The sequence below is a fragment of the Tyto alba genome, unplaced genomic scaffold (genome assembly GCF_018691265.1).
Source record: "Tyto alba isolate M040663 unplaced genomic scaffold, T.alba_DEE_v4.0 Super-Scaffold_5, whole genome shotgun sequence".
NCBI classification, from domain to species: domain Eukaryota; kingdom Metazoa; phylum Chordata; class Aves; order Strigiformes; family Tytonidae; genus Tyto; species Tyto alba.
In genome coordinates this window covers 656,259-680,447 of record NW_024881326.1, presented here as the reverse complement: position 1 = coordinate 680,447, position 24,189 = coordinate 656,259, and the positions used below count along the sequence as shown (strand labels likewise).

The 24,189-nt window shown below is 60.1% G+C and overlaps 1 protein-coding gene across 1 annotated transcript in view; it reads right to left on the bottom strand.

The window, feature by feature from the left end:
- The window catches only part of BCORL1 (BCL6 corepressor like 1), a 28,327-nt gene extending 4,579 nt beyond the window's left edge, over positions 1 to 23,748 (bottom strand). Inside the window, exons 1-12 of the mRNA XM_042807370.1 lie at positions 23,640 to 23,748; positions 16,099 to 16,236; positions 11,977 to 12,067; positions 9,160 to 11,724; positions 8,684 to 8,849; positions 8,402 to 8,482; positions 7,827 to 8,249; positions 5,160 to 5,389; positions 4,841 to 5,047; positions 4,583 to 4,749; positions 4,257 to 4,402; positions 3,232 to 3,309 (exon numbers count right to left, since the gene is read on the bottom strand). Of these exons, the coding sequence (XP_042663304.1) occupies positions 3,232 to 3,309; positions 4,257 to 4,402; positions 4,583 to 4,749; positions 4,841 to 5,047; positions 5,160 to 5,389; positions 7,827 to 8,249; positions 8,402 to 8,482; positions 8,684 to 8,849; positions 9,160 to 11,724; positions 11,977 to 12,067; positions 16,099 to 16,184 (4,240 nt within the window). The 5' untranslated portion in view covers positions 16,185 to 16,236; positions 23,640 to 23,748. The remainder of the gene's footprint in view (positions 1 to 3,231; positions 3,310 to 4,256; positions 4,403 to 4,582; positions 4,750 to 4,840; positions 5,048 to 5,159; positions 5,390 to 7,826; positions 8,250 to 8,401; positions 8,483 to 8,683; positions 8,850 to 9,159; positions 11,725 to 11,976; positions 12,068 to 16,098; positions 16,237 to 23,639) is intronic.
- Positions 23,749 to 24,189: the final 441 nt, after the last annotated feature.

Sequence of the window (24,189 nt, the reverse complement as noted above, 5' to 3'; positions counted from 1 at the left end):
AACAGAAAAACAGGGCGCTTAAATCTTCAGAACTTATTGTAGAATAGGACAAAAGTAAGTGACACGAATACTGATCTGAAATCACTGCTAGGCAAAGCTCAGATGCCACCACCGAAAAAGCTCAAATTTCTTGAGCAACCCCGGAAAAACAAATTAAATGCATTTAATGTGGCAGCAATATGGTCCGATGTCTATCCCGAAAACTCTCCTCACTCAGTGCCGGCTGTTAGCCCGAGTGGCGGCTGCGACAAGAACAGGAACATCCTGTCCCACTGCGGAGCAGCAGGGAGACAATCGGGCACAACAATGCAGTCCCAGGTGTAGAACAAAACCCTGGAGTGGGACTTCGTATCTGGAACTACAGCAGCACGAAGCGCAAAGCACTGATGACTTTACCATACTCAGACCTCAGCGATCCCACACCCTGGCTTCCCTCATTACCACTTGGCCCCCAGAGATTTGCAGACCTAAAGGAAAATGCGGACAGCATTCCTGCCTCAGAGAACAGAAACAGATCGAGCAGGAGCCTGGGGTTTCTCCTCCACCCTGAGGGACATGCAGTGCTTCGTGCTTCAGCTGGTGGATCTGATGGAAAGGGAAACTTTGAAGAACGGAACCACTGAAGGAGGAGAACTGTTTTCTGCTGGGGAATCTCCGCTCGTGGTGACCCGAGGTGACTGCTGAAGGTAACTGAGCCATCTCAAAACACTCGGTAAACACCGCGGTAACGAAATCAGCCCCTTGTCTCCGGCTTGGGCATCTTGCTCTTCCTTGCTGACTCACAGCACCCCGCAGTAGTGCCTGGCAGAGCGGAGGTGACAACGGTCTAACGCTGCCGTCTCACTCCTGCTGCAGGCCAAGCTAGGTGTGGATGAAGAAGGAAGGTCCCTTTCTGTGCCCACCGAAAACAGACGCGGCAGGGGTAGCTCCTCAGCACAACTGGCCACGCAGCCTCCCAAAGGCAGCGCCCAGGGCAGCACGGGGAACGCTCCGTGCAGCCTGGCTGACCCTCTGACAGCGGCCTGGTGGAACTTCAGCTTGGGCTCTCCCCCCTCCTCCGAGCCAGAGAGAAACATCCCGCAAGCAACACCAAAGCCACGGGGTTTCAGAACATTCTGTGTAGGTGCCGTTTCTCCAGGGACCATCACGCTCACGTCTGGGAAGAACGTTCTCCCAAGTGCTGTGCAGAGGTACCTGTTAAAGTCTGGAGCACCTGAGATGGAAGCGTCAGCTCAGCCAACGCTGGAAGGATCTTCCCACTGCAGCAAGGGCGAAATGACATCTCTAGGGAAGGATACAGGCAGATCAACGCAGGGTTTGTCTGGCTTGTTAACCAACTCCAGGTAGCACAGGAGAGAAGGAAGACAAAACCTGACAGGTAGCACCATGTGAATGACAGAGACCAGTAGAGACACATCCACAGCGGCCAGGCCTTGGTGTGAAGTCCCACTGGAGGAGGCAGGACACGTTTAACAGAGAAGGCAGGCTTTTTCCACCCTCAAATGAAGAAATACTCTGAAAAGCTCGACTAAGGTACAGGGGAAGGAAAAGAAGTGCAGCCCCCAGCACTCCCTGTGGATTTTTTCCACGTATTAGCCCGGTGTCTAAGCAAGGCCCTCGAGAGCAGTGAACTGCCATCACTGATGGCATCCCAACACCCCTCCACCCCGCCAGGAAACACCAAAACACTCGGGGAGGGTTTGCTTACTGAAAAAAATAATCCCTTTCTTTTTGCCTACAGGGGTGGAGGACAGAAATGTGGGAAGACACGATGCAAGCCAAGGGATATGGAAGTGAAAGAACTGAAACAAGCAGCTAATTTGAACGAAACACAATCAGCTTGCTTCTCCAAGAGCCACCCGTTTCATTTCAGGCATTAGGGTACATGAAAAACAAGATGGCACATTTCTAAACTACTTGCACGTGGGAGTGGGTCTCCTAAAGGGCACGAGAATTGGCAGTCTACAATCCCATGCCAAGATCTTCAAGAGGAAAGGGCACTGATGAACGGGACATAATCAGACACTAGAACTCAAGCACATGAGCTCTCTGGGTAACCAAGTGCTCAGCATGTTGTAGTAAGCAAAGAGAGCCAAACTCTCCTACCCACAAAACCACACATGATTTTCCTTCCTTGTTTATCAGAGAAATCCAAGTGGGAATCAGTGATAAATCAAAAGGGGTAACATCTTTACTTTACCACAAGAAAAACAGCTATTCTTTAAAGAGGCTGCTTCTTGAAGGATTGTGACAGCTTCAAGAGTGAGAAATTCAGAGGAAGGAGGCTGTGGTTTGAACAGTTTCCTTGGCATGCCTGAGGTGCAAAAGCCTCTGAACAAAGTGTTCTTAGGAGTACAGCATTTCTTCTGTTTGAAATGAAGAGACATCAGGGTCCCCCAAGGATAAGTCCTCTACCAAGAGCACCCTTCCATATGTATCCGATTCTTTCCATTTCTAGAAGGATGTCAAAAATGACAGAGGTCAGCAACTAAAAGCCTTTTAGCTTGCCAGCATAAATAATCCAGGTCTTTACGAAGGGCTTGAGAGTGCTGATGTACTGTCTCAGAAGTGGTTGGGAGGGACTCTGCAGTCTGCCACAGGCCCGCAGCTAATCCAGAACATCTTCATTCATGGACCCTGGGGGAACTGGAGCAGCACCTTGTGCCTTCGTCCTTCCAAAAAAACTTCTGAGCTGGTAACCACAATTTTCAGGAAGTGACAGTAAAAGGCACAAGTCATGCTGTCACTGGGAAATGCCTGGCGGTGTAAGAAGAGGCCTTCCCGCAGACAAATGCCTCCCCTCCAAAGCAGAGGAGAGGGATGTGCAGCTCTGGGGACCTGGAAGTTCAAGACTACTACACCTTGAAGGAATAAGTACGTCCTCTGATTCCTTGGTTTTATCTTGACGACTGGTTAGCAGGGGGGTAACAAGAACTGCTACAAGAATAACATGCTCTGCGATTGATACCCAAAGACCCTCAGGAATCGCCAGCAGCACCTGGAGCCTGGTCTTGCACGCTGTGTTCAGCCTCCCGGGAGGGATCCACACTTGCAGCTTCCCAAAGAAAAAGCCCCTTTCGGGAGCAGCTCCCAGCACGTAACATTACAGCAGGGTGCCCAAGACACGAGCTGGGAAGGACGCGGACAGACCGGAGTGACCGGTGTGGCATTACCTGGCGTTGCTTCCCTCTGCTCTGGTGCTGTAAACGAAACGGCGTACGCTGAACTCACCTAGCACTGAGCTGCTGTAGAAGTCCCATGCTGTTCGAGGATCTCCATCGGCGCGCCCTTGGAGATCCGAAAGGTAATCTAAAGGGAAAAAAAAAAAAAAAAAAAAAAAAAAAAATCGAGAGGGTTAATGGTTATCTACTGGTCCAAGCACGATCCTGGCATGCATATCCATTGATCCTGGGTGAGCCGCTTCACCTCTGCTGCTTTCCCCGACTGCACAGTTAGGCATTATGGCAAAAGCTGAACCGTAACTTGCAAGAAGGGCACCCTCACTCTAGAGAGGACAACGTGACCTCGGGCCTGAGAACACGAAAGAGAAGCTGAAAAGGGAAAACAACCGACAACACGAGGTGGGCTGGAAAGGAACGTTCTGAGGGTTGTCTTGAGTTCAAAATTACAACTCCAACACCTGCATGCATAGTTAAGCCTGGAGGAGCTCGGACAGACAGCTAGCAAACAAGATTTTCAACACTGAAGGTTTTCTGCCTTGTAGCTGTCTGGGAAGCACCACTACTCTGGCTGCCTCTTCCCTGCGGTTGTGTAGAAGCCACAATGCTCATCTTGCTTCTACACAAACAGCGCAGAAAGGGGGCACGCCTCACTCTCGGCCATAGGGATCCAAAACGGTCCTTCCCAACAACGGCAGACCGGCAGCGCTTGGGCAGAGCCGTTTGCAAGTAGAAGGCATCATTATTTGGCAGCAAAAACACGTTCACTTGGGTAGAACCAGGAACAGTGCCTCCAAGCCTCCAGCACAGCACTGTCTTCAGTTGTGTGACCACAGCATTCCCGTCTCCTCGCACACTAAAAACTGAGAAGTGACTTGTATCTCATCCAAAAAGCAGTATACAATTCTATTATTAAAGTTTGGGTGGTAGAAACACACACGCGTGACGGGACAGAGCTAAAATTATTCAGTCACCTGCTGCTCAAGCACTCCTAAACCCTCTGACACCCAGATTTGGTCCCGTACGCTGCCAGGCAGGAAGGATGGAAGCACTGCCACCCCCAGACGTGGCACCTACCGCAGAGGAAGCGCTTCATCACTTCACTGGTGGCGAGCTTCACAGCCGTCTGCCCAGAGTACGTGGCCAGAGTGGGATCAGCACCATAGGAGAGTAGAAGCCACATGGTTTCCAAGTTGTCATTTGCCACTGCATCGTGGACAGGCCTGCAAGGACAGAAGCATTGGCGGAAAAAGAAGAGACTGGAAGAGTTGGCAAAGCAAACGCTCTGGTTTGGGTTAAGACAAATCAAGCGATGGCCGACAGCTCATCCTGAAAAACCCGCCCTGCTCCCTGCCCCCACGCTTCTCGGGGTGCCCCCAGCCAGCCCCCTCTCACTGGCTTGCCTTGTGCCGTCCTGCGCACTGCAGTTCACGTTGGCGCCGTGCTCGAGCAGAATGTGGAGGATGTCGATCCAGCCTCGCGCACAGGCCTCGTGCAGAGCTGTGTAGCCAGCGTTGTCACGATGGTTCACGTCGCTGCTCTTTTTCTGCAGGCAATACAGCACTACGTCCTACAGAAACAAGGGCGTTGCAGGCCTGGTTACACACAAACCCAGACAAGGCGGCACAGGACACGAGGCAGAAAAGGGCACCGAAACCCACCTTGTAGCCCAGGCGAGCTGCTCGCTGCAGAAGGGTCTCCCCTGCATTTTTGTTCACAATCAGCCGCCGAGCTCCAGGAGGAATGTTCTGGGCCATGGGCGGTTCAGGGGAACTCCCTGGGCTGACCCGACGGGACTTACAAAGTGTCCACAAGTCCTGGGGCTTCTTCAGAGAGCGCGTTTTGGGCTGGCTCCAGCAGCCCTTCCCCTGGAAAAGAAAGGGTTACAACTCCTTGGCACATGCGGCCATGGCTTACTAACAGCAATCCCCTTCTCCCTCTCCTCCCCACGCGTGTTCCCCTCGTCAGCCCAAGCCATACCTTCCCCTCGTCACAGATCCCTGCCAGGTGTTTGGTTTTACATTTGCGTTTTCCCGATGGCTTCTCCAGCTCTTCTTGGACGGGAGAGCCGTCGGAGTGCTCCAGGAAGAAGCCATTCCGAAAGTCTGGGCGTCCTTGAGATTTTCGGGGGGACGGGGAAAGCCTGCTCCTCAGTCGTAGCTCTGTGCCTTTACCTTTCACAGACTCCTTCTGCTTCCGGTACCTGAAATCTAAAGCAGAAATGGGAATGAGGAGCCTCTGCGGGTACAGCACCGCCGGCCAGCACCCCACGTCTCTGCCACCAGGCAAAACAAACTGCCGACCACTGATGGCTGCAACCCAGAAATCCAGACCCACGGCAGAGGCTCTGCAGTAAGCAGAAGCAGAGCGAATACACCGATTGTGCCCATCAGGGATGGACTCGGCATGGACACAAGACACCCAACAGCAGACAGCAGTCCTGGTCTGAAAAGGCCGAGCCTACTGCGGGCTGGGGCTTGCACAGAACCAAGCCTTTTTCCTCAGGTCTGACAGGGAACCCAATACAAAACAATCCAGCTCGTCAGCATGCTTCCCCATAGTTTGGTAACAACATACAGCACGCTCCTCCCCTACCCGGCAGGCTGAGCAGGACCCACACGGGATACCCTTCAGAGATGGGAAATTCAGGAGGCATCCTCTTTGAGCTGCCCGTGAACAGTCACTGTTTGGCTGCCCACAAAACGAGACCTGGCCTTGCTCGCTCACATCTTCCCCTTAAGTGGCACGTTGTGCTGCTTTCGGAGGGGATAGTGTTATTTTTCTTCACAGTAGCTGGCACATGGCTACATTTTCGATTGGTGCTGAAAACAGTGGTGATAACATAGGGATGTTTTAGTTATGGCTGAGCGGTGCTTACACAGAGTCAAGGCCTTTGCTCCTCACCCCACCCCACCAGCGAGCAGGCTGGGGGGGCACAAGGAGCTGGGAGGGGACGCAGTGGGGACAGCTGACCCCCCCTGACCCCAGGGACATCCCAGGCCGTACGATGTCATGCTCAGCACATAAAGCTGGGGGAAGAAGGAGGAAAGGGGGGATGATCAGAGCAATGGCGTTTGTCTTCCCAAGTCACCGTTACGCGCGCTGGAGCGCGGCTGTCCTGGGGATGGCTGAACCTGCCTGAGATGGGAGGTGGGGAATGAATTTCTTGTTTGGCTTTGCTTGCGTGCGCCGCTTTTGCTTTACTTATTAAACTGTCTTTATGTCAACCCACGAGCTTTCTCACTTTTACTCTTCTGACTCTCTCCCCCATCACGCTGGGGGGAAGTGAGTGAGCAGCTGGGTGGTGCTTCGCTGCCAGCTGGGGTTAAACCGCAACATACACTGAAGTTTCAATTAATATGCATGCAGGTAGGAAGTACCAGGATGCCTCAAGGGAAATCCAGTCTCTTCTTCCTTGCATTACACAGAGCTGCAGGGTTGCTCATTACAGAGCCCTGCACATCGCGCAAGGACAGGCGCTCCGCTTCCACAAAACAGCAACATCCCGTATCAAGGGCACGACAGCCGTGGGAAAACAAAGTATGCAATGGGAAATTAAAGCCCTGTGAACAAACAACCGCCCCGACTCGTACGATGCCACACACCTCCCCCTGCACAGGTGACCAGTGCTGGAATAAAACAGGTTACACAAAGGAAGAGCCCTGTGCGGACCGAAGGACAGAGGAGGCATCGATCCGAGCACCGAGGCGGCAGAAGGAACCGGTCCGTACCCACGGCACCTCCTCCGAGAGAAAGGCCCGAGCGTGGGGAGGGCTGCCAGAAGTGCCTCCCCCAGCACCATGGCTCGGACACGCTCTTCCACAGCCCTGGCAGGAGTTTCCCTGTGGGGCACCGGGACGCAGCTAGGAGCCAGCAGCCAGCACGCACACAGACATCGGTGCGCTGCTGGATGGATCCCAGCCTTACTTCCAACAGCCTCAAACTGCCCCTGCAGGGACAGAGAGAAGGGACTGCAGAGACTGCCAGACCCCAGGGAAACGCAGATCACAGCTGCAGTTTTGGCCGCATGGTCTGGGCAGTTATGGGGGGAAAACGTGAGAGCGGAGGTGGAGCAGCGAGCAGGACGCAGGCGGGTGGCACAGCGTTCTCCTCCTAGCAAAGCTGCAAATAGGAACCACAGAGGAGGGGATTTCTCCATCGCCTGCAGACACTCTAGCTTTGTTAATCCTCTCTCCCTTGTGCTCCCTGGTGCAAGCTTGCAAGTTGCCTTAATAAAGCAAGACAAAGCATAAAGAAGCCCAGTTGAATTGTGATGGCTCCACGTCCCTCTACTTTAGCCAGGAATGCTGAACACTACTCCCAAGGGCCCATGCTTATCCAGAAATATTTCACTGTGCTACCTCGTCCGATTCTCATTTTCCCACGCCCTCTGTCTTAATCTGAGGGTAAGATCAGTATCTAATTAGCCACATAAGCTGCTGTTTCCTACTCCGAAATTTACTTCTTTCTCTGAAAGAAGAGCTGATCAATTGAAGCAGCCCATGCTGTGGACATCAAGCCATTAATAATGACGGAGTTCCATTGTTACAAAAAAAAAAAAAAAAAAAAAAAAAAAAAAAGCCACCCACAACAAAAAAAGCATGTGGATCCCTAGCCCGGTACCAGAAACCCCTTCCCAGATTGTACCTGCTTTGGATTTTCGCCTCCTGTGGGGGTAGCCCACTCGTTCCTCCTCTCGCTCAGTCAAATATTCCCCTGTCTGGTATTTCCGACTTTTCTGTCGTCTCCTTTTCTTCCTTTTGATGTGGCTGTCATCTTCCTCCTCCTCGTTGGGCTCCCACAGCTGCCTGGGTGATTCCACTCTCCAGGGCAGCTCCCGGGTCCTCCTCGTGTAACAGCTGCTCCTTTCAGACAGAGACCTGTCCCTGGCCCTGCGACTGTGATAGCGCGATGTCCTGTGGGATTTTCGCAGCTTGCGACGTTTCAAGGATGTCTCCTCCTCCTCTTCCTCCTCCTCTTCCTCCTGATCCTCCTCCAGCAATGGTAAAATCTCCTGACCAGTCACATCACACTCTCCCGTCACACCAGCAGAAGAGCCAGCGATGCTTCCTGCAAGAAAGCGGGATTTCTAGCTGACAAAAACACCTAGAGAGTCGACAAAAACAACAACCCTGCACGAGAGGAGAGAAGACAGGCACAAGGCCAACTAACCAGGGCAACGCTCCCAGTCCACCCACCTGGGTTCCCCGGCACCAACTCACCCGACTGACTGCGCGTCCGGCTGCTCAGCACCACCGGAATGAAATCCCGGAAGTTGTTTTTGGGTTTCTTCTCGAGGTAACCTGTGGGGAAAACCAAGCCTTGAGAAAACACGCCGCGGACCTGCGCGCGCACGTCCGCTGGCCTGGGAAGGGCAGACCAGCATCGTGCCGCAGCCCTGCTTTGGATCAACAGCCTGCCACGGGAAGCCACTAGCTCCAGAGGCTGCTTGGCCTCAGGGGCATGGGGGCGACAGGACCCCACACTGCCAGGCACGGGAGTACCTTCCTCGTGGCCGTCCCCGCGGTGCGCCGGAGACGGGAACTCCGTCTTCGCCGGCCTCCTGCGCTTACGCTTCACCCTGAGGCTGTTGTGGTCCTTCACCGATCCCAGGCTGGCCCGGCCTTCTCGCTGGCTGAGTTCGTGCGGATTGTCATGGTGTTTTCGCCACTGTGAACGGAGGACACAGACTGAAGCTCCAGCTGCCGACTGACTGAGCTGGAGGAGCGAAGGAGAAGGGACAGAACGCTGTCCCCCACTCGTCGTGCTGGTGCCCTCCAGCGTTTTTGACGCCCCAGATCCATTTTTGCTCTAGATAACCTGGAGACACGGGTACGTTAACCCGCTGCCAGGTAATGCCAAAGAGCGTGGGTGGAAGGACCCCGTGCACGCAGCTGCCCTCCCCTGCGACAGCTCCCTCCTCACCCCCGCCCCAACCTCACCCGCAAACCTCTGCCACAACCCAGCCCGTCCCACCCACCTTCCGGCCGTGCACGCTCCGGCTCCCCGATTTGCTTGGGGACTCCTCGCCCTCCCGGGCTTGGCACTTCAGCCTCTTGTGGGCCTGCCTGCCATCCCCCTCATGCTGCCGCTTGGACTTGCAGCGCACGCTGCCCTCCTGCTTGATTTGGCCTGCCCCTTTGAGCTTGACCTCGCCAAAGGCCTGGGGAGCAGTCCCAGCTCGCAGGCAAGTCACGGAAGTAAATGACATGTCACACTCCACTCGCTCCTTCTTGACCCTGCACAGATCCACCTGACGCACGCACTGCAGGGGCTCGGCAGCTGGTGGCTCCTGGGAGCCTTCGCAGCCCAGCTCCTTGCGTTGGCTCTCCGTGGGCACAGCGGGCACCTCTGAAATCATCCGCAGGCTCTGCTGCCCAGCCGCGGGCAGATCATGCGACAAATACGCCGCTAACACTTGGTTTTTGGGCTTTGCATCCGTCTGTTTGAGGCTACAGCTCCCTTGGGGAGCCTCAGTCTGTACATCGCTCCCCTTCCTGGAGTCGGCCTCTGGCTGATCACACTCTTGACTCTTCTGAGGGTTGTCCAGCTCCCCCTTCCCCGCTTTCACCTCCGAAGCACTGGTCTGAAGAGACAGACCTGCATCCAACGGGGCTGGGTTGGCCGGCTCCTCGTGGAGCTTGGGCAAGGCCCGGCAGCTCTTGCTCTTGGCCGCAGCTTCTCGTTCCTGAGGCGGGAGCCTGGGCAGCCCCTCGGCGGCTGCGCTGGACTCTGTGGGCTGCACGCTCGGGAATGTCGGGAGCTCACCTGCACCAGCTGGCTTGCAGGAGCTATTCTGGTTTGGGGGCAGCTGCCCTGCTGTGGAGATGCCAATTGAAAGCAGAGGGGTTTGATGGTAAGGAGACCAGCCGAGAGGCAGAAGCTGAGGACTGGAAGGTTTTCCATTCACGGGACATCGTGGGTACACGCTTCCCTGGCCAGGGTTCCAGGCGGAGATGTCCTTGGACTGACACAAAGGAGCTCCCGGGGCAACTCTGCCATGAAGAAGTCTCCTGGCAGGATCCTGCTGTCCATCTGTGCTGACCTGGTTGGCTTTCTTCCCGCAGGGAACCCCAGCGCTGCGAGGCTCTCCCTGATCGATGATGGAAATGGGCTCCTGCTTGGGAAGGTGGCGCGGGTCCCTGCTGAAGCTCACACCGGGGTCCTTGCTGAGCAGCAGCGAGGCAGGCACCGGGTTGGCGACGCCGACGTAGGTGCCTGGAATGGTGCTGATGAGCGTGGTGTTCTTCACCCAGGAGCCCTGCTCGCCGTTGCGCAGGAACTCGGGGAAGATGACCAAGGGAGGGGTGGTGCCGAGGCACGAGGTGACGCTGCTGCCCGTGGTCTGGGCCGCGCGCTGGGACTTGGACAGGACGGTGGTGAGAAGCGCTTTGCCGCTGGTGTGCACGGGGGTGAGGATGGGCATAGGAGGCGTCTTACGCTGGCTGGGTGGAGGCAGTTTTTGACGATTGGACTTGGAGGAGAGATCGAGAGGCATCTCGCTGCACTCCGGAGAGGAAACCATCTCACGTTCTAGCTGCGGAGGCGACTTCAGAGGAGAGAGCGAAGTGGCAGCGCCCGGTGCGTGGGGCTCGGGAGCTGCCGGGGCTCTGGAGTGTGCAGCGGGGCCGGAAGAGGGAGCAGCGCTCCCACACGAGGCTGCCAGCGGAGGCTGGCTGGACGAGAGGGAAGGGCCAGCGGTGGACGGGGGAGCACCGTCGGCAGCAGCCTGGGCACCGCTTCCTCCCGAGGGCGAGGGGCAGCTAAGCTGATTCACCTCCACAGACACCACTTTGGCGTCTGAAGCCAAGGGTCTGGTGACGGAGAAGGTGTAGGGGTAGGAGCGCAACTCCGGGGAAGCGATAATGCCCGGCAGGCAACGCTCGTGTAGGTAGGAGGGCAGGACGGGGAGGGTGAGCGTGGAGGAGACCCCCAAGGTGGCTGGAAGCGTAGCCACGCTGAGCGGCTGCCCGCAGCTGGGTGGTGGGATGTACACCAGCGACTGGCTCGGGCTCAGAACTGCCCCAGCCTGAAAGGACAGGGGCAGTTTTTGCATAGCAGGGGCCTGAGATGTGGGAAAGCACACTCTGTTCAAAGTAAAAGTAGCGGGAGTGGAGGCAGAGGTGTTGCAGCTGGAGACAACCACAGACAACGTCCCTTCTGCCAGCACGCTGGGCCCTTGCGCTCCAGTGCTTGGGGTGGTTTTCTCCTTCCCAGCGGGCTCGCTCTCTGGAGCCGCGGAGCAGGCTGGAGGAACGTCAGCCTGCTTGTCGCTGTGAGGATCTGCAGGTGTCCAGGCAGCATCAGCACCACTGCCCTCCTGCTCGGCAGCTCTGGGGATTGCAGGCTCCTGCCCTCTGTCGTCCCCCTGGCTTGCCAGAGGGCCCAGGGCATCATCTTTCACAGTCTTTCCCGCACACTCTGGGTTTGGGTCGGGATCAGGTGTCTGCTCTTCCAGTTTGGGCCCAAGCTTTTCCTCCACCTTGCCATCAACATCCAGCCCCTGGGCGCTGCTGCCACCACTGCTGACTGCTGTGAGCTCCACCTGCAACGAGAGGGGAGAAGGTGGCTCCTAGCAAAGCGGGCAGGACATTCTCTCTAGTCCCCCCCGCCCCGACACAGAGGCAGAAGTGGCAAACAGCTCTTGCCAAACTAGAGCATTGCTCTGCCTTACTACACCTAGGTGCACCCTTCGCGAGAAGGAGCCCTCGGGAGGCGTTAGGGTAGATGCTCTTGCTTGGCCTGTTTCATCAGAAAAAGGCCTTCTTGGACCCAGACCCGCACGAAAGGAGCTCACCTCGGAAAGGCTGCTGCTGACGCAAAACTCCTGAGACCCCAAGTGCTGGGAGCTGCTCGTTTTAGACTCCTCATCAGAAAGGGGGGCTCTCCTAGCCAAGGAACAAGACACAGCATTACGAAACCCCGAGGTACTTTCCTCCCGGCATCCCACCCCTCCCTGTCCCTGCGTGGGAGCTGCCAGCTCCTCCCCACCACGTTACACGGCGGTTACCAGCCACCGCACAGCCCGCGGGAGAGCACCTCCTCACACAGAAATGCTTACCTTACAGCTCTCACCAAGACTTTCTCCACGGCCCAGCAGCTCTGTGCACCTTTCCTTACCCACAGCCATTCTGACCCCCCCAGCCTCACCACGGGCCGGGCCAGCCCTCCCTGACTGCTCTGCGTCACAGCCCGGCTCCACACGCCTGCTCCCGTCCCCTCCGCTTCCCCTTCTGCCCCAACACACGTTTCCAGTCCCATCCTCCCTCGAGCCCCATCCTGCTCGTCTCTTCTTCCACGGGCGCCTCCTCGTTCCCGTTCCTCCGTCTCCCAGCCGCGCTCGCTCCCTGCTCCTGACTCCCCAGCCCGGCCCGGCTGCTCTCCCCAGGCAGAGACCCCTCTCAGCGCGAGCTCCCCGGGCTCGGGCTGTCTGTGCCGGGAGCAGTGGGTGCCTGCACCCACCCCGGTGCGCCGCGTCCCGCTCGCCGCCGCCCCTTTCTCTTTGGAAAGCCCAAGTGCAGGACAAGGACTGTGAGCTCCGTGGAAACGGGGCGCGCTGAGGAGACAGCTTTCCTTATGATCTACGAGAAAACTGGACAGGAGACAGCGCTCGTGTGTTCAGTGCCCTGCCCCAGCAGCATTTATCCGACGGCGGTTCTCTGGTCTTTAAGGGTCATTTAGACCAGCTGCTGGTGGCCAGCACAAAACAGCTCAAGTTCAGTTTTTGCTGACGCCACGATTTCTTCTGGATATGCTCCCCGACCCCCCCCCCCCCCCCCCCCCCAGGCTTTCACAGCGAAACAGGAGCAACGGGAGCACGCTCCCTCCCCAGGATTCTGTATCCCCAGCACCGGGACCCCCGCTCTGGCCTGCCTCACGACCTCCACAGCAAAACCCCCGCTGACCCCGCCGGGCCCCGCTGGCAGCCCGGTCCCTTCGAGGGGCTCCTGCCCTCCCGCCCCCTCGGCGGCGGTTTGAGGGGGCCCTCACCCACCCGAGGGAGCCGGACTGTCCTGAGGGGAGGTGCGACCCCCGCGGCAGGCTGCGGCGCTGGGGCGCGGCCGGGGCGCCCCGGGGCGTTGGGCTGCGCGGCGCGGGGGGTCCCGGGGCCAGCCCGGTCCGAGCGGAGCCGGCGGCCGCACGGCGGCGGGACGCCAGGGGGCGCCCGAGCGCAGCTGCCTGCGGCGGCACCGCCGGCAGCGGCCGGGGCTGGACAGCGGGGCCGGCCCCGGGCACCGGGCGGAACGGACCCGGGTACCGGGCGGAACGGCCCCGGTACGGCACGGCCCCGGTACGGCACGGCCCCGGGCACCGGGCGGAACGGCCCCGGGCACCGGGCGGAACGGCCCCGGTACGGCACGGCCCCGGTACGGCACCGGCACCGCCCCGAACGGCCCCGGGCGGAACGGCCCCGGTACGGCACGGCCCCGGGTACCGGGCGGAACGGCCCCGGGCACCGGGCGGAACGGACCCGGTACGGCACCGCCCCGGTACGGCACGGCCCCGGGTACCGGGCGGAACGGCCCCGGGCACCGGGCGGAACGGCCCCGGTACGGCACCGGCACCGCCCCGAACGGCCCCGGTACGGCACCGCCCCGGGCACCGGGCGGAACGGCCCCGGGCACCGGGCGGAACGGCCCCGGTACGGCACGGCCCCGGTACGGCACGGCCCCGGGCACCGGGCGGAACGGCCCCGGGCACCGGGCGGAACGGCCCCGGTACGGCACGGCCCCGGTACGGCACCGGCACCGCCCCGAACGGCCCCGGGCGGAACGGCCCCGGTACGGCACGGCCCCGGGTACCGGGCGGAACGGCCCCGGGCACCGGGCGGAACGGACCCGGTACGGCACCGCCCCGGTACGGCACGGCCCCGGGTACCGGGCGGAACGGCCCCGGGCACCGGGCGGAACGGCCCCGGTACGGCACCGGCACCGCCCCGAACGGCCCCGGTACGGCACCGCCCCGGGCACCGGGCGGAACGGCCCCGGGCACCGGGCGGAACGGCCCCGGTACGGCACGGCCCCGGTACGGCACGGCCCCGGGCACCGGGCGGAACGGCCCCGGGCACCGGCACCGCCCCGAACGGCCCCGGGCACCGGGCGGAACGGCCCCGGTACGGCACGGCCCCGGGCACCGGCACCGCCCCGAACGGCCCCGGGCGGAACGGCCCCGGTACGGCACGGCCCCGGGCCCCGGTACGGCACGGCCCCAGTACGGCACCAGGCGGAACGGCCCCGGTACGGCACGGCCCCGGTACGGCACGGCCCCGGGCCCCGGTACGGCACGGCCCCAGTACGGCACCAGGCGGAACGGCCCCGGTACGGCACGGCCCCGGTACGGCACTGGCACCGCCCCGAACGGCCCCGGGCGGAACGGCCCCGGTACGGTACGGCACAGCACGGCACAGCACGGAGCGGAACGGCACCGGCAAGGCACCGCACCGGCACCGAATGGAAACGGCCCCAGTACGGCATGGCACGGCACCGGGAAGGCACAGCACCGGTCACGGAACGGTCCGGCCCCGGACATGGCACGACAACAGGCACGGAACCGCCCGGCCCCGGCACGGAACAGCCCCGGGCACAGCACGACACCGGGCACCGAACAGCCCCGGGCACAGCACGACACCGGGCACGGCTCCGACCCCATCCCCGGGCACAGCACGACACCCCCGGGCACGGCTCCGACCCCATCCCCGGGCACGGCCCCACCACCTCCCGCCCTCGCCTACCTGCAGGGACGGCGGGACCGGCCCCCGGCCCTGTCCGCTGCCGGGACGGCCCCGGGAGCAGCCCCGGGCTGGCCGCCTCCGGCCCGGGGAGCGGGCACGGAGGAGCCCGCGACACCCCGCCCCGGGGGACGGGGACAGGGACAGCACGGCCACCCCGCACCAGCCGCCCCCCACCCGGCCCTGAACGGGGCCGCGGGAGCGCGCTCGGCTGCAGCCAGCCTGGTTTCCCTGTCTTTGCTCAGACGCCCCAAACTTCACTGTTTATTGCAAACTAGGAGTAGCTCCGAGCGGTTTAGGAGAGGCAGAGGGCAACGCCATCCCCAGCTCTTATCTGAGCGACACACGGCAGGCGCAGCGGCTGCTGAGGGCTGAAGATGATCTCTGCCCGCGTTTCTGCCCCGAGCCAGAGTCTTGGCTCTTCCCCGTCCCGCTGCCCTTCGGGCTGGCCCTCGCAGCACTCGCTGCCCAAAAGCCTCAACACCCGCGGCCGGCAATGACAGGCACACGCTGCCTTCAAGCCTGTAAAACTTTTCTGCCTCCCGCTACGGCAAATGTGCCGACCAGGCGACAGAGCCTCAAGGAAGCCACAAAACAATCAGTTTCGAAAACAAGAACCCCGGAGCTGCGGGAACGAGAAGGCGATGCGTAGCCACGGGGCAGGCCAGGCACTCGTCCTGATCAGTTCTGCCTCCCAGCCACCGATCCTCCCTAATCTCCTTTTGGTGGCAGGTCACAACTCTCCCATCTCGTCATTTGGTCTGCACTAGCCCTCCTGGGTCACCAAAAGCTCTTCTTAGAGCTTCCGTGGCTGGCGGTGGGTCAAGCTCTTTCCCTCCCCTGGCAGTTCAGAGCACAGCTCTGGTGAAGCCAACAGCACATGCAGACCGCTTGGCCTCATCACGATACAGCTACACACAGCCGGCGGTTCCCCTGCAGACACCTCCAGCACACGCTGCTTGTGGGCCCTCCTCACTGGAGCGGGGGACGTGGGGACCAGCACCGAATTCCACCATTTGACCACACATCCATCCCCTCCCGGCAGCTCTTTCACACCTCGGTCTGTTTTACACCCTAGTAAGAAGGGGCTGAGCCAGCACCAGCTCCCTCCCCACAGCCCCCCCCCAGACCCCCAGCTCGCTTTCTCCGCTCTCTTCCTCCTTGCCCCACCACGCCACCCACGCACCTCACCTCTCCTCGTTGAGGCCACACATGCGAATCCGCTCTGTGCTGGTCCAGTTGTGCACCCCGCTATAGAGAGGTGCTGTAGAGATCATGACAGCTGCTCGGCACCAACCGGGACCTCTGGGGCTCGAGGGGCCACTCTGCCTACGAGAGAAAAACAAGAGGATTGGTAACTCTCCCTGGGATGCACGCGTTCTACCGTGCTTCAGAGAGAGCCATCCCCAGCTTTGCTGCTGGGCAGATGGGCTACAGCGCCCGAGATGCTACATGTCTGGAAGAGAGCTGGAAGAAATCAGCAGTGCCTTGGGACAGAGTCCACAGTCCGCTCACCCTCATATTAAACAAAGTTATTGCCAAAAAAAGCCTCTGGCTACCCTGAGAGTTTCACACAGGCATCTTCACAGACATACGCATCCCTCAAAAGATTCTTCCCTTGTTCTTCTCCCTCCAGAGGAACCTCCAGCACCAGGCAGCGAGCTGTGAGACAGAGCTTTAGCCAGGATGATGGTCTGTTAAAACGCTGACATCCCCGAGGCTTCATATGACTTTCATAAACCAGCACATGGTGGGCTCAAGGGGGAAAGCCTCAAACAAGGAGGCAGCTGGGGGACCCCAGGGGGGAGCAGAGGTTTGCCAACAGTGCCATCAAGTGATTATCCCCTCCCTCTGTCAGGAAGGTGCTGGTATTCAGTGGAGTTACGGGTGGAAAACATGAGGAAATCCAGAGATCCGTGAGCATCCAAGACGCACCGTCGGCTGGGTGGAGCTTTCGAGGGAGAACGTTGCAGCCAATCGAGCAGCGCTGGGTGTTCAAGCATTAAGGCAGCTTTGCTGCTCAAGTCGTATCAGGGAAAAAGCAAGGAAGGAAGAGAGGATCTACTGTACTAACAAGTGGACTCAGTCGAACCAAGCAGGACTGACTGCAAAAGGCAGAGAGGTGCTGCCAAAGAGCTTCCTGGTTCAGAGAAATACTAAACACCCGCAGGTAAAGCAGGCACAGAGCCACAGCAACGCTCTCGGTGCGGTGGGTGAGAGTGGGAAGAAGCTGAAAGTGACACGTGATCCCAAATCTCCGCTGGTTGTCCTTTCCCTGACAAACTCCTGGCGACGCAAGCTCTGAGCGGGACAAGAAGCAGCTTGCACCATCCGTTTGTGCTGAAAGGAGCCGTGCAGGGAGCTACCGGCCAGCAGCTCGAGGGTCAAGGCGTGGAACTGAACGACTCCTCTGAACGCAGCTGCTGCCGGGAATCCTCACCTCAGCCCAGACCCACCAGTGGGGATCCTCCAGACAGAAAGGAAGGGCCGGGCACATGCGAGAAATCGGGGCAAGGCAGCTTGTTTGCAAAAAAAGAAGCAACAGACCCGTCTGCACGTATGAGGGCACAAGTGAGCAGACTACAGAAATCAGAGGTCAGGAGAAGAGGGGAAAACCTGCTAAAAGACACGCACGGTAAGATGGAAGAGATACTCTGTAATGAAGGGGGAGCGGGCAGACACCAAGACAGAGAGCAGGGTCATACCCAAAGAGAATGAGAGGTGGCTTGGAGCAGGAAGGGGAGGAGTCTTTCGATGCTTGGAGAGAAATGCAACATAAAGGAAATAGGGGAACAAACAATCTGCGGGGATTTCACCATCTTAGGCTAAACTGAAAGAAGGGGAGGAGAAAGGTTCTGCCCCTGAGCACAGTGGCAGGACAGATGTCTCAGGAGAAATCAAAAGGGACCTTCTGTGCAACGGGGGACGGGGATGCGTACGGCTGCACGACGTGGAACAGGAGTGGGAGACGAGCTGAAGCCTCAAACAAGCACAGATCAGGCACGGCCTGAGAATAGGTCAGGCAAGGGACGAGTGGTAGCAGGGTGGTATGAGGAACTGGGAGAAACAGTACGTTTTGAGCACTCAAGTAACTGCTGGTCAACAGAGGAGGCACAACGGCCACGAGAAGAGAGCCGGGAGGACGTAGCAACAGAGATAGACACTGTTTCATGAATTCTTGGCCTCTATCCTCTACGGACTATGTGGGACATGTGCCAAAGACAGGCATTTTGCAGGGAACGAAGAAGAATAGAAGAGAAAAAGAATCAAGATTTCAACTAAGAGAAGGAATAAACCAGGGGGAAAACAACAGAGATGGTCTCAAGCACAAACCGGCGCAGACAGCGAAAGAACAGCATCCTTAGGAAGGCAGACCAGGAAGTTTATTGAGAAACGCAGGGATGAGCAGCCTCCTGGTGCAACGCCGAACCAGAAAGAGCAACTGCAGCTTCCCCGAGTCAAAACGCACTTTTAGTCGAATCAACACAAAGAAACCGAGCAAATCTCTCGTCTACACTGGTGCAGCTTGAAGCGACTTTAAACGGATGTAATTAAACTAGTAGGAAGCCCTTGGAGAACACAACTAGGGCATGGTTTCACGTGCCTGTCTTCGAGTAGAAGAAGCTGTTGAAGAAACTGTTGAAGCCCCTTCTCTCCCCTCACCTCTTCAGTCATGTCACTGAAACTGTGCAGTGTCCAAGTAAACTCGACCAGGGAGCTGATCTCTGCTTAAAACCTTTTTTATGTTTGTTTTCCTGGCTGGACTGGTTTTAACCCATATTAGCTCCTAGATCAGGTTCACCAAGAGGGAGAGAGGGCACAGCCTGGCACAGGATCTGCTTAATCCACTACATCTGCCAAAGGTAGCGTATATGAAACCACAGTCTTATTTTGATTTAGCTAAATAAGCACCCAGCCAATTCTAATTAACTCCAAAGAAAACTAGTTTAGAACGAAATAAGATCAACACAGCATTTTGCATGGAGAAGCTCATCGTGCAATATTAGAACTCCTTCGCCTCTCAAAGCAAAACATGCTCTAAGAATTGTGAACAAGAAAGGTGCCAAACGCGTTCACCTGCAACAACAAGTCCTGGGAGAGATTTCCAATGAAACTAACATGGTGAATTAAAAAAGCAAGGGGGGTTTCTGTTCATTAAGGCAAAACCTCTCATCGCTTTGCAAAAGGAGAGATGCTACTCTGCAAACCAGTCTCTTCCAGGCTCCAGAAAAAGCAAAGCAGGAGACGTTTTCCTTGTAGTAAAAGCATGCTTTAACTCAGGTTAGCAACGGCCTAGCGACACGTGGAAGTTCCCTTGGATTAAGTCAAGAAATTGCCATCTCTTCTGAAATACCACTGCACAGCTGATGGAAACAAGTTTCCCAAGATGAAGTTCTTCAGGAGTGGATATTTTCTAATAATTATCTCTAGACAAATCCTCCTTGCACAAAAATCCCAACAGCGCCAAGACAACCGCTGTTTCAACACAGGCCGGGCTGAGGGTGGCAGGACAGGCTGCCGTTGCCTTCACCTACCAGCTCCCACACAGCTGAAGATAATTAAGCCCACATAATCTCCGTGCTGACCCCTGTTAAAATCCTGCCTGCTCCTCGGCTCTCAAGGATCCTAACTTGAGTTGCCCGAGGTGAGGCTTCCTAATTAAGTTTTCCGCTGCAACGCCGCCCCTCGCACTCACACCTCCCGCCCCAGCGTTAATGCGGCAGAGGGGCACAGGAGTTGCAAAGCAGATTTGCAAGCTATCCTGCTGAAAATCCTCCTTCCCCGCCGCCAAATAACAGTGATTCTTCAGCCGGATCAGTTCCCTGACCTGACTCAACGCTCAGCTTCTCAAGCGCTCGCGTTGGCAAATACATAAAGTAACTTCTCTGGGCTGGCACCCAACTTCCAGCCACAGGTAGCAAAGTGTGTGGTTTTTACCGGAGGGTTTGGTGCTCTCAGCGTTTGCCCTAACAGATGTCACGTCTACACTGCCACCTGGTCTAACCCACTTTCCTGCTGCTTTGATCGTGTCGACCAGAGCCACGATCCTCTACAGCCGTCCACCTCCAGGGCAGCTGGGGTGGACCCAGACCCCTGGGTACAAAAAGGGGATTTTCCCCGTTCCTCACAGAGACCACTTGTCCCAGCCACTTCTTTCACGGTGCAGACGCATTCCACTTTAGGACCGTGCTGCCTTGACCCCCCCCTCAAGAAGCTTTTAATGTCTTTTCCTGCTCCGTACACTTCCGAGTACCGAAGCGACTTGGATTTCAAGACGCTTACCCTTCCTCTCCCCCATCCCAACCCACAAGCTACGCGCCAGCAGATTGCTGCCGCCTCAGCTGCACCCCGCCTGGGTGACGGGTGCTGAAACGCCAGCAGCGCGTCTCCTAAAATCCCCCAGCACAAGGCTTCCCTCCCCCTGGGCTCCGGGCTGGCACACCAGCCCCCGGCGCAGGTCGGAGAACGCCGCGCGACGGCGTCGAGCAAAGGCCCGACGGGCGGCGACGGCACCCGGGGCTCGGACGACGGCGCGAGGCCGAGGGCCAGCCCGTGGGTCGCGTCAGTAGGAACTCGGTGCGGCGCGCCGGGGCCTTTGGGGACACGGTGAAACGCTGCCCGTCGGCGGTGGCTCCTTCCGCGCCGACGGCGCGCTCGGCTGCTGCGTTAAACGGGCCAGCGGCGCAAAGGGAGGGAAAGGAGGCTTCCCAGCCTTAGGGTACCGAAAGGAGGAAGCCTGACACATCCCTCTGCAGCGAGGGACGGGGAGGAGGTGGCCGCTCGCCTTCCCGAGGTGCTGTACGGCTCCTTTGGCCAGGGGGCACTGTGGAAGGCCGGGAGGGATGCACTTTGACCCTGGAAACACACCCGCGGGAGACACCTTTGTAACGTTCATCCCCAGCCAGCAGCGAAACCTCGAAGGCAGGGTTTTTTTTTCGTCCACGGACGGCTGTAAAAATTTAAAACTAGGTCGGGCGTTGGAAAGCTCAAGCGGGACTCGCCGCTCGGAGCGCATCGCCTGCGAGGCGGCCGCTTCGGCGGGAGCGAAAGCGGCAGGGAAAGGCGGCACGCGGCCCTGCGGCTCTTCGGCGGGGCGCAGAACGGAACGGTCTGCATCGGCAGGGACGGCCTCCCTCACTTGCGATAGTTTGTTCACTTTGGCAATCTTCGTTGCCATTAGTAACACAGCCGAGAAATTATATTTGTTTTTATACGTGATCGTCGGGCATCCATTTGAGGTACAGAGGTCCAGAGCGAGGGCCGATCCTGAGAGTTGCCTGAGATGCCTTAGCAGGGATTCAGCTCCGAGCATTGCTTCGGGAAACCCTTTCAAAGCAAACCGCTCGTAAAAAAAAAACTAAAATTAAATAAAAAATTAAATTAAAAAAAAATCGTGACGGTCCTCTCACAGGACTCACAACAGGCATGACACACAGCAAGGGAAAAATTTAAACAAGAAAACCAAAAAAAAGGAAATGTTTTTTCTTATATTACGTTACCGCTCACACAGGGGTCAGAAACCGTAGAATTGAGCAGGAACAACCGGTGTGGAACAAAATCCAGCACCGACAGGCCGGGCCAGCTCCGCGGCCCGTCTCAGCGGGGGCCAGTGCCAGTCGCGGGGTCCGGCCCGTGGCCCGTGCCGCAGCCCCCAGCCCGGTTTGGGTTTCCCCCTGGCCACACAGCAGCCCCGACTGCTACGGAGCTGAGCCAGGCTTTGCCTACACGCATTTGCTTAAGCTGATTTAAAGACACAGTAACACCGCAAGTAATTATAGATACTCGGCGCGAGGAATTGGAAATAAAAAAAGAGGAAATCCATCCCCATTTAAAAAAAAAAAAAAAAAAAAAAAAAAGTTTGCTGCACATTCAGTAGTCCATTAATAGTAAGTCCCAGTTGCTGGACGACGGGTGTCACCAAACCCTCACTCACCCGAGACAACCAGGCTGTCCCCACGAAAGCTCGCCACCGCGTATTTTTAAGGACTGAAAAAAAAAAAAAGAGCCGCTAAGGGCAGAGAGCGTCAAAAAAATTTTGCATCTGAGAAGGCGCACGTCGTCCGAAATACTGCAACGGGAGCGCAGCCTCCCGTCCCCAGGAGACGAGCTGGCACGCCGGAGCCAGGGATCCCAAGGGCAGTTTCTTTCTGAAGGCCAAACCACGCCAGAGCCGGGTGCCTGAAACCCTCCCAGAAACGCGTCTCCAGACGCAGGTGACAGCGACAGAGCCCGCGCCCTCGACGGGCACCACGCAGCCTCCTGGCACCGGCCAAACCCCGCGGCTGGCGACGCAAAAGGCAGGTGCGGAGACTGGACGGCGGCTGCGGGCACGGCCAAAACGGGGCAGCAAAGCTGCAAAGGGCGCGGGGGCGCACCGGCCCTTCCCTCACGCAGATCCCCCCCAAAAGCCCGGCAGCGACTGCCGGGGAGCGGGGTGCTGGAGAGCGGGCGCTCTGCGGGGAGGAGGAACTTGCTTCCTCTTTATTTTAACCTGGGAGACCTTTTCCCGGTGCTCTGCTCAACCGGCTGCACCCGCGCTGGGGGTGAAGGCACCGGTGCCGCCGGCCGAGGAGCCGTCAAGGAACCTCCCGAGCACCGACACTCCACCGAAGGAGTTTTGGTTTCCTCCCCGGCGAGGGCGGCAGGAAGCGCCTCCTCCGCCTGCCCGGTCCTGCCGCCGCCCGACCATCACCCCGGGCACGGGCGGGGGGCCCGGCCGCCCGCACCGCCCCGGGGGGCCCTGCCCGAGCCCCCTCCCCGCCGCACGGCCCACGGCCTCACGCCGCGGCCGGGCAGGGCCCTTACCTCCCCCCCCCCCCCCCCCCCCGCGCCGGGACACGCCGGCCCCCGCGGCCGCTTTGGGGGGGAGCTGCGCCCCGCAGCCAGGCCCCGCAGCCCCCCCCCCCCCGCCTCGGCTCCACAGCTGCCCCCCGGGGCCGCTCCTCAACGGAACGCGGTACCGGCCGCCGCTCGTCCCGCAGCTCCGTTTGGTCGCGGCCGGGCCCCCGCGCTGCCGCACCGGGGCAGCCCCGGACACGGAGGAGGTGGAGGCGGCCGCGCTGCCCCCCCCCCCCCCCCCCCGCTACCCCCACCCCGGGGGAACGGGCTCTTCCGCCATCGCCCGTCTCCCGGCGCTGCCGGCCCCCGCGGGCACGGCGGCCGTACGGGGCAGGCTGGGGCCACGCCGCCAAACTCCGCGAACGCCCGGCGGGGGCCGTCCCGCCGCCCCGGGAGCGCCCCGCCCCGCGCCGCCCCGGGACCCCCCCACCCCCCCCCCCCGCCGCCCCGGGAGCGGCAGGTGCCGCCGGTGCCGGTGCCGCCGAGCGGGGCAGGGCAGCGGCGGCACGCCGCGCCGTCGCGGGGTACGGAGCGCAGCCCGCCCGTTGCCCCCCCCCCCCCCCCCCACCACCGCCCCGGGCCCGGCGCTGTCAGTGCCCGCCGGCTGTCCCGCCGCAGGAACAACCCCCCCCCCCAACACACACACACCCCCGGGGGTGTCCCGGGACCGTTTCCATGGAGACTCCGTCCAACCGGGCGGGGGGGTCGGGCCGCTCGCTGCCGTCCGCCCCCCCCCCCCCCCCCCCCTGCTCCCGGCGGCGGGTGCGGGGCCGCGCGGGCCCGGGGTGCCCGGGCAGCGGGGGCCGGGCGTCCGGGCGCGGGGCGGCGGAGAGGGTGGGGGGGGTGTGTGTGTGGGGGGGGGGGGTTGCTGGGGGGGGGGGGCGGGTACGCACCTGCTTCCCGAGCCGGTCGGGCGGCGGGGGGGGCGCGGCGGGCCGAGGCGGGCCCCTGCCCGAGGCGGCGGGTCGGACACTGGGCGCTGCGAGCGGCGGTTCGGCGGCGGCGGAGACACTGGCAGCGGCAGCCGGAGTGTGAGGGCGAGAGCGAGCCGCCGCCGCGGGGGGCTGATGGGAGATGTAGTCCCGGCACCGCCGGCCGGCCGCTCGCCGCGCCGCCCCGAGGACTACAGCTCCCGGCGTGCCGCGCGGCCAGCCCTGCCCGGGCGGGGGGGGGGGGGGGGCTGTGCGGAGCCAGCCGAGTCCGGAGAGGGAACGAACGGGCGGGCGGGGAGGGAGGGGGCGGGGGGGGGGGAGGGAGGGGGCTCCGCGCCCGGCACGGCCCGCGGAGGGGGGGGTGGGGGGGGGCACCGGGGAGGGGCCGCACCGCTCCGCACCCCACGGGCGGCACGGCGCGGGGGGAGCCCCACGCACACACACACACACACACACACACAGAGCCGACCCCGCGCCGGGGCACCGGCGCCCGCACCGGGGAGCGGCGCTC